Raw genomic sequence first — 9,225 nt, forward strand, 5'->3', positions numbered from 1 at the left:
GTTCATGTTGTTTTTCTGACCATGACTGTAGTAGCAATCTCCAATTGTCAAACCACCTGTGCAAGTCACTGGATTTAATCTCCTGACAGTAAACACCCAGGAACTTGTCTCCTTTCCCTGTTTCCCAACAAACCCTTCCCTTTGATTCCCCATAAATCCACTTGGTCAATCTGTCACTGATTCCCAATCAATCCTCTTTGCCAATCTCATTTAGATTCCCAATAACAACATTCCGTTACTAGATCTCTGACTCTGAATCTGTACATTTCATCAATGTCACTTTGATTCCCAATCACTAGTCTCTACTGATCTCAATCTGAGTGTCAATCATTACTCTCCGTCTACCTCACTTTGATTCCTGATCCCTACTCTCTGCCGATCTCAATCTGATTATTGATCAGTATTCTCCCAGTCAATGCTTTCGTGCTGATTCCCAATAAATACATTCTTGCACTCTCCCTTTGATTCCCAAATTGTACTGTCTGCCAATCTCTCTCTATGTTTCCCAATCAATGCTGTCACTTTCTCTGATTCCAGACCATTGCTCACTGACGGTGCAGATCAGGATTTATTGTGGGAGACTGCTAACAATTCAGTCACAGTTAAACAAAGTTTAGCAGTTGTACATAAGTGAGTTTGGGAATTGTTGATCTCTGAATGTGACTTCTTGTTTGGTCTGAATACTTGTAGATTGTCTTAATTTTGGTTGCAATTGAAAATTTGTTGCACCAACATTCTGTGGTGGATCTGAAAGTTGAGTTGCATTTCCAAGGATGTGTTTGAACATAACCTGAGCCTGCTGACTTTTCTTCCTGAGATTGTGTGTGTGGATCTATGTGGTCTGACTCTCATTAATGGAATGTTTATCTTCTCCAGACAATGCACGCCCATTCCCAATTTTGTATGAGTGGAGACCATACTCTGGAAGGAACAGAGCACGCAATCCAAGAGGTTGCCAAGGAAGAGGCAGATGAACGTTTTGTCATTGTTCTAAGTGATGCGAATCTGGAACGATATGGCATAAGCCCTGCAAGGTTCACCCAAGTCTTAACTTGCAACCCTCAGGTTAATGCGTTCGCCATTTTCATTGGATCCCTGGGTGACCAAGCAGTAAGGTATTTTCACAAAAAATATGAACTTTTGTTGTCGCTATTCAGCATATTTTATATATACACATTGTATAGGGGGTTACCAGCAGTGACACGGGTCAAGTCCTGAAGGACATGTTTGCCAGGCTGAATTTGCGGCGTTTGGTGAGAGATTCAATATGAGAGAGAAACCTGCCAGAGTTCTTCCTCATTAATTTGCCTATTACAGATTCTTCTGTCCATGACACGATCAGTAGGAGTGACCATCATGTGTCCTTGTCCAGTCCACTCCTTGTGGAAATGAAGTCTCCTCTTCATATTGAGGATACCTTCTGTTGTATTGTGGGACACTACCAGTGGGTCAATGAGACAGATTTCAAACTGATCTCATAACTCAAGGTGATGCATCCATGAGGCTGTGAGGGCCATCGACAGCAGCAGAATTGTGTTCAACCATCGACTATAAACTCATGGCCTGGCATTTCTCCCACTCTACCAGTATGTCAAGCCAGGAGATCAACCCTGGTTCAGTGTAGAGTGTAAGGTGCAGAACCAGAAATACCTGAAAATCAGATGCCAAACTGTTGAAGCTACTAAACAGGCCGACTTGCGTACTAAACGTCAAAAGCAGAATGTAACAGCCAGAACGGGGCAATTCCACAATGAGCAGGTCAGATGTGCACACCTGCACTTATTGTCTTGAGATGGTGGTCAATTAAACAAATAATATGAACATTTTCATTCCCAGTGGTGGTAGACCCCAAGATGTCAGTGCAAAAGACAAGACTTACAGAACATTCTTCAGCCAGAATTTCAGGAGATTAGCATCGCAGTGATGTTACTGGATAGTCATCCAGGGAGACCCAGCAAAACTGAAGTCAATGGGAATTGGGAGGAGGAGGAAGCTCTCCACTGGTTGGAGTCATACCTAGCACAGAGCTAAATGGTGATGGTTGTTGGAGACCGATCATCTTGGCTGTTCACCACATCAATCATCCACCGAGACTGGAGCAATTTGTGTCCACATGCAGCAAGGCTTGAACAGAATTCGGGCTTGACCCGCTAACTGTCAAGGAACATTTGTGTAAAGCAATGACCATCTTAAGTGAGAGGATCTGACAAGCTCCTGTCAATGGCATTACCATTGCTAGACCTCTCAAAGCATCCTGAGGGTGATCATCAACCTTACTGGACCAGCACCATCATAATTCTGCAGCAAGTAGCTCATCGCCTGACCCCCCAAACGCTCACACTCCCGATCAAGTGCTGTGTTTGTCCCAAACACTGTCAAGCCTTGAGTGTTGCTGAAGCTGCTCTGATCCAGAAATATGGAGCATATTCCATCACACTGCTGACTTCTGCATGGTGAATAGTGGACAGGATTTGCAGAGTCAAGAGGTGAGGTACTCCCTGCAGATTGTGCAGCCATTGTGTTGAGATGGCTCGGCCAGTTCAGTTTCTGAGTAATGGTAACTCCTAGGATGTTGATTTGGGGTATTGTTAGATTCTCTTGCGAGAGATGGTCATGACCTGGCATTTGTGTGGCATGAATTTCAGCCCAAGCCTCCATTGTTAAGGTGTTGGTACGTATGTACATGGAACGTTTCAGCATCTGAGGGGTTGATGCTGAACATTGTGCAATCCTCGGCGAACATCTGCATTCTGACCTTATGATGGCAGAAGGTCATGATGATGAAACAGCTGAAGATTTGTGGGCTTATGACACGAACCTGATCAATTCTTGTGGGGATTTCCTGGAGCTGAGATTACTGACGAACCACAACCATCTCCCTTTATTCCAGATATCAGTCCCAACAGCAGAGAGATTTCCCTCGGATTCCAGTTTTTCAGTGGTTCATGAATGCCATAATCTAGGGGGATTCATGAACTGGGTGTCAGAATCCTGCACATGTGTACACTGAAAGTCTGGGACTTCAGCAATAGCTCGTATGGAGATCCACCTCCCATTCCCCTATCTCATAACGATACACCCCCGTCCCCATGGTTTTACATGTAACCTTCCCCAGTCTCTCCACTCCCTCAGCCCAGTCTCTCATGTCTCCTCTCCCTGAGCCCAGTCTCTCGTGTCTCAGTCCCTCAGCCCAGTCTCTTGTGTATCTTGTGTCTCTGAGCCCAGTATCTCGTGTCTCTGTCCCTCAGCTCAGTCTCTCGTGTCTCAGTCCCTCAGCCCAGTCTCGTGTCTCTGCCTCTGAGCCCAGTATCTCGTGTCTCTGTCCCTCAGCTCAGTCTCTCATGTCTCTGTCCCTCAGCCCAGTCTATCATGTCTCCTCTCTCTCAGCCCAGTCTCTTGTGTCTCTGTCCCTAAGCTGAAAATGTGTTGCTGCAAAAGCGCTGCAAGTCAGGCAGCATTCAAGAAGCAGGAGAATCGACGTTTCGGGCATGAGCCCTTCCTGAAGAAGGGCACATGCCCGAATCGTCGATTCTCCTACTCCTTGGATGCTTCCTGACCTGCTGCGCTTTTCCAGCAACACATTTTCAGCTCTGATCTCCAGCATCTGCAGACATCACTTTCTCTGTCCCTGAGCCCAGTCTCTCATGTCTCTGTCCCTGAGCCCAGTCTCTCGTGACTCTGTCTCTCAGCCCAGTCTCTCATGTCTCTGTCCCTCAACCCAATCTCATGTGTCTCCTCCCCCTGAGCCAAGTCCCTTGTGTCTCTGTCCTTCAGCCAAGTCTCTCATGTCTCTGTCACTCAGCCAGTCCCTTGTGTCTCCTCTCCCTCAGCTCTGTCTCTCATTTCTCTGTCCCTGAGCCCAGTCTCTCATGTCACTGTCCCTCAGCCCAGTCTCTCGTTTCTCTATCTCTCAGCCCAGTCTCTCATGTCACTGTCCCTCAGCCCAGTCTCTCATGTCACTGTCCCTCAGCCCAGTCTCTCGTGTCACTGTCCCTCAGCCCAGTCTCTCGTGTCTCTGTCCCTGAGCCCAGTCTCTCGTGTCTCTGTCCCTCAGCCCAGTCTCTCGTGTCTCTGTCTCTCAGCCCAGTCTCTCATGTCTCTGTCCCTCAACCCAATCTCATGTGTCTCCTCCCCCTGAGCCCAGTCCCTCGTGTCTCTGTCCCTCAGCCAGTCCCTCGTGTCTCCTCTCCCTCAGCTCTGTCTCTCATTTCTCTGTCCCTGAGCCCAGTCTCTCATGTCACTGTCGCTCAGCCCAGTCTCTCGTGTCTCTGTCCCTGAGCCCAGTCTCTCGTGTCTCTGTCCCTGAGCCCCGTCTCTCGTGTCTCTGTCCCTCAGCCCAGTCTCTTATTTCTCTGTCCCTGAGCCCAGTCTCTCATGTCACTGTCCCTCAGCCCAGTCTCTCGTGTTCTGTCCCTGAGCCCAGTCTCTCGTGTCTCTATCCCTCAGTCCAGTCTCTCATGTCTCTTCTCCCACAGCCCAGTCTCTCGTGCCTCTGTCCGTGAGCCCAGTATCTCGTGTTTCTGTCTCTCAGCCCAGTCTCTCGTGCCTCTGTCCCTCAGCCCGGTCTCTCATGTCTCTTCTCCCACAGCCCAGTCTCTCGTGTCTCTGACCCTGAGCCCAGTCTCTCGTGTTTCTGTCCCTGAGCCCAGTCTCTCGTGTCTCTGTCCCACAGCCCAGTCTCTCGTGTCTCTGTCCCTGAGCCCAGTCTCTCGTGTTTCTGTCTCTCAGACCAGTCTCTCGTGTCTCTGTCCCTCAGCCCGGTCTCTCATGTCTCTGTCCCTGAGCCCAGTTTCTCGTGTCTCTGTTCCTGAGCCCAGTCTCTCGTGCCTCCTCTCCCTGTGCCCAGTCTCTCGTGTCTCTGTCCCTGAGCCCAGTCTCTCGTGTCTCTGTCCCTGAGCCCAATCTCTCGTGTAACTGTCCTTGAGCCCAGTCTCTCGTGTGTCTATCCCTCAGCCCAGTCTTTCGTGTCTATGTCCCACAGCCCAGTCTCTCGTCTTTCTGTCTCTCAGCCCAGTCTCTCATGTCTCTGTCCCTGAGCCCAGTCTCTCGTGTCTCTGTCCCTGAGCCCAGTTTCTCGTGTCTCCTCTCTGAGCCCAGTCTCTCGTGTCTCTGTCCCTTAGCCCGGTTTCTCGTGTCTCTGTCCCAGAGCCCAGTCTCTCATGTCTCTGTCCCTGAACCCAGTCTCTCGTGTCTCTGTCCCTGAGCCCAGTCTCTCGTGTTTCTGTCTCTCAGCCCAGTCTCTCGTGTCTCTGTCCCTCAGCCCGGTCTCTCATGTCTCTGTCCCTGAGCCCAGTCTCTCGTGTTTCTGTCCCTCAGCCCAGTCTCTCGTGTCTCTGTCCCTCAGTCCAGTCTCTCGTGTCTCTGTCCCTCAGCCCGGTCTCTCATGTCTCTGTCCCTGAGCCCAGTCTCTCGTGTTTCTGTCCCTCAGCCCAGTCTCTCGTGTCTCTGTCCCTGAGCCCAGTCTCTCGTGTCTCTGTTTCTCAGCCCAGTCTCTCGTGTCTCTGTCCCTGAGCCCAGTCTCTCGTGTCTCTGTCCCTGAGCCCCGTCTCTCGTGTCTCTGTCCCTGAGCCCAGTCTCTCGTGTTTCTGTCTCTCAGCCCAGTCTCTCGTGTCTCTGTCCCTCAGCCCGGTCTCTCATGTCTCTGTCCCTGAGCTCAGTCTCTCGTGTCTCTGTCCCTGAGCCCAGTCTCTCGTGTTTCTGTCTCTCAGCCCAGTCTCTCGTGTCTCTGTCCCTCAGCCCGGTCTCTCATGTCACTGTCCCTGAGCCCAGTCTCTCGTGTCTCTATCCCTCAGCCCAGTCTCTCGTGTCTCTGTCCCTGAGCCCAGTCTCTCGTGTTTCTGTCTCTCAGCCCAGTCTCTCGTGTCTCCTCTCCCTGAGCCCAGTCTCTCATGTCTCTGTCCCTGAACCCAGTCTCTCATGTCTCTGTCCCTCAGCCCAGTCTCTCGTGTCTCTGTCTCTCAGCTCAGTCTCTCGTGTCTCTGTCCCTCAGCCCGGTGTCTCAGTCCCTGAGCCCAGTCTCTCGTGTCTCTGTCCCTGAGCCCAGTCTCTCGTGTCTCTGTCTCTCAGCCCGGTGTCTCAGTCCCTAAGCCCAGTCTCTCGTGTCTCTGTCCCTCAGCCCGGTGTCTCAGTCCCTAAGCCCAGTCTCTCGTGTCTCTATCCCTCAGCCCAGTCTCTCGTGTCTCTGTCCCTGAGCCCAGTCTCTCGTGTCTCTGTCCCTGAGCCCAGTCTCTCGTGTCTCTATCCCTCAGCCCAGTCTCTCGTGTCTCTGTCCCTGAGCCCAGTCTCTCGTGTTTCTGTCTCTCAGCCCAGTCTCTCGTGTCTCTATCCCTCAGCCCAGTCTCTCGTGTCTCTGTCCCTGAGCCCAGTCTCTCATGTCTCTTTCTCTCAGCCCGGTCTCTCGTGTCTCTGTCCCTCAGCCCGGTCTCTCGTGTCTCTGTCCCTGAACCCAGTCTCTCGTGTCTCTGTCTCTGAGCCCAGTCTCTCCTGTCTCTGTTCCTGAACCCACTCTCTCATGTCTCTGTCTCAGCCCAGTCTCTCGTGTCTCCTCTCTCTCAGCCCAGTCTCTCTTGTTTCCACTCCCTGAGCCCAGTCTCTCTCATCTCATGGTCGAACACTGAGAAGGTGTGACAATTTTCAGAATTGAATATGTAGTCACAGTAGGAGAAATCTGTGAGGCACTACCTTTGTCAATCCAATGCTGCCTTGAACATATAATCTGGACAAGGCCCTTCGGCCTGCTTTGCCATTCCAGTCTGATGGTCGACCTTCTATTTTCCCAAACCATCTCTACTTTCCTTGCGGTCAGTAGTACTGTGAAACCTATCATGACTGCTCGAGTAAAAAATGAGATCACAGCTGCAAATGTGTTGCTGGTCAAAGCACAGCAGGCCAGGCAGCATCTCAGGAATAGAGAATTCGACGTTTCGAGCATAAGCCCTTCATCAGGAATAAGAGAGAGAGCCAAGCAGGCTAAGATAAAAGGTAGGGAGGAGGTGAGATGCTGCCTGGCCTGCTGTGCTTTGACCAGCAACACATTTGCAATCATGACTGCTCCTCCACAATATTCTGGGATAAAGACTTCAAAGATTCACAACCACTTTTGTAGAAATTCTTCATCATCGCAGCCCTGAATGGCAGGGGCAGTTACAAAACCAAACAGGTAATTAAGTTGTGATTTGCTTAAGGGTCTAAATTTCCTCTGTCTCTCCTGATGACCCTAACTTGCCAAGTACTGAGCTTTCTACAATCGTTTGCACCCATTCTGAGATACTCAGGGAAAAGCTCGGCTGAAAGCCGCAAAGTAGTCAGAAAGGCTGGTCATCGTGTGAGCTTTCCTGGACCTTTCTCTTCCAACAGACAAATTGTCATTCACACCAAGCGTTGTCCCTTGATGAGTAAAGTTGGCAGTGTAAATCTAATAGACTGTACAGTAATGCATAAGGAAAGGTGAAAATGCATTTGGTATTCTCAATTGTTTAGTTTTGGTTCATTATCTAGTTAAAAGCATTGAGGTTTATAGTACAGTCTGACAATACAAGGTTTGTATATACAATAATAATTGAGCAGCACTTCAGCTTCTTTTGTTGGAGGTTGTTGTTGGTGAGTAGTTTCTGTTGAGGCATGGTTCCCATTCAGACCTCTGAGTGCTTCCTCTCTCTGCTCTTATCATTGTCAGAGTAACATGGCAAAGAATAACCTCTGTTGTTAAATTATACATCCTCCTTCCGATAAAAGAAACTTTCCAAGCTCTTTCACTTTTCTGCAGGCTGTGTAATTTGCAATGTTAATTTGTTCTGAAACTAGGCTGCAACAGATTCTGCCAGCAGGGAGGTCCTTCGTTGCCATGGACACAAAACAAATCCCGCAGATTCTACAACAGATCTTCACATCCACTATGCTGTTGACAGCCTAAGGACTGTCCTGTTGAGAGCACCATGCACGCTGAAGATGGTGGGAAAAGCTACAAGCAAGATTGATCTGTTGAATGCCTACACAATGACCCCACTGTCAGGTTTAGTTGGCAGGAATTTCGCAATCCTCTGGACTGCATTGGGATAGTGACACCTATCCTCCACTTTACATGTGAGTGAGCATTAGAGGACTCTTAGTCCAATGTGGGATGGTGCCTTTTCCTGAATTTCTTTATGTCTTTATAAACAGATAGTAAAAGAATACCTGTATGATAAATAGCTTCATGTAGACATTACTGCTATGACAGTAGAATCATACTTTTAAACTGGTGAGTCAATTCTCCAATCTCCAGGAGGAAGAGTGCTGCAAAGATCCTTATTTGGAATGTGATGCTTTGAAAAGCAATTTGAAATGCTTTGATTTCAGGAGGTCCAGCCCTCTGGCCACATAGTGGATAGACGGTCAAGGTACATGGTGCAATTATATCCCATTTCCTTCAGTGACCTTTCGGTATAAACAAGAGCAAGGGAGGAACTCCTCTGCTCAAAATAAAACTGGGTGTAGGTACACCAAGGTAAGAGGGGAGCCGAGGGAAAGTCACTGAAAGGGACCCTGTTTCTGAGCCCAAACTGAGCAGCTCTGAAGTAGGAATGGTGTTGAAACAAAAGGATGTACAAGACGCTGACTGTGTTTTTCACACTCTTCCTCTGCTTCTGCTGTGCTGTGTGACCATTTACTGCCAGGCTGGCTAGCTACTGACCAATCATCCCTTCAAACCTACTTTGCTGCCTCTGTCCTTTCAAATCTTTTAGTTAATGCTGAGCTGTAAGGAGCTCTGGCTCAATCTTCCAGAGAGTTGACAAGATGCTTTTCCCTGCAGCATATATACTGAGTTAGATTTCTGTGTCAGATCCAACACTTCAACAGGGTCTGAAAGGCCCATCTCTTAAATTAATCTGTGAAAGTATTAAAATATAATTTACACACAAAATTGCTTGGAATATTAAGGAAGTAGATGTAAATGATGCAATTTTTGAAAAAGTGATTTATTTTGTAACATTATGCACAGAATAAAGTTTTAATATATTTTATCACCTCAGATACATTCTCACAATTAATTATTACTCACCATGGTTTAATATCATCTCATGTTCAGTGTAAACATCAAAGTCTGCAGTCACATTTCCTTCATTCCTCTAAGGGATGTGGACATCACTGAACAGGACATCTGTTACCCATCCCTAATGGTCCTTGAACTGAGTGAGTTGCTGGGCCACTTCGGGGGCAGATACGAGTCAAACCACATTGCCGTTG

The 9,225-nt window shown here is 48.6% G+C and overlaps 1 protein-coding gene across 2 annotated transcripts in view; it reads left to right on the plus strand.

The window, feature by feature from the left end:
* Positions 1-9,010, plus strand: part of vwa8 (von Willebrand factor A domain containing 8) — a 345,890-nt gene extending 336,880 nt beyond the window's left edge. For both annotated transcript variants that reach the window (XM_060833282.1, XM_060833284.1), the window contains 2 exons: positions 877-1,115; positions 7,804-9,010. In XM_060833282.1, the coding sequence (XP_060689265.1) occupies positions 877-1,115; positions 7,804-7,912 (348 nt within the window). In that variant the 3' untranslated portion in view covers positions 7,913-9,010. The remainder of the gene's footprint in view (positions 1-876; positions 1,116-7,803) is intronic.
* The last annotated feature ends 215 nt before the right edge of the window (positions 9,011-9,225 follow it).

The sequence above is a fragment of the Hemiscyllium ocellatum genome, chromosome 12 (genome assembly GCF_020745735.1).
Source record: "Hemiscyllium ocellatum isolate sHemOce1 chromosome 12, sHemOce1.pat.X.cur, whole genome shotgun sequence".
Classification (NCBI taxonomy): Eukaryota; Metazoa; Chordata; class Chondrichthyes; order Orectolobiformes; family Hemiscylliidae; genus Hemiscyllium; species Hemiscyllium ocellatum.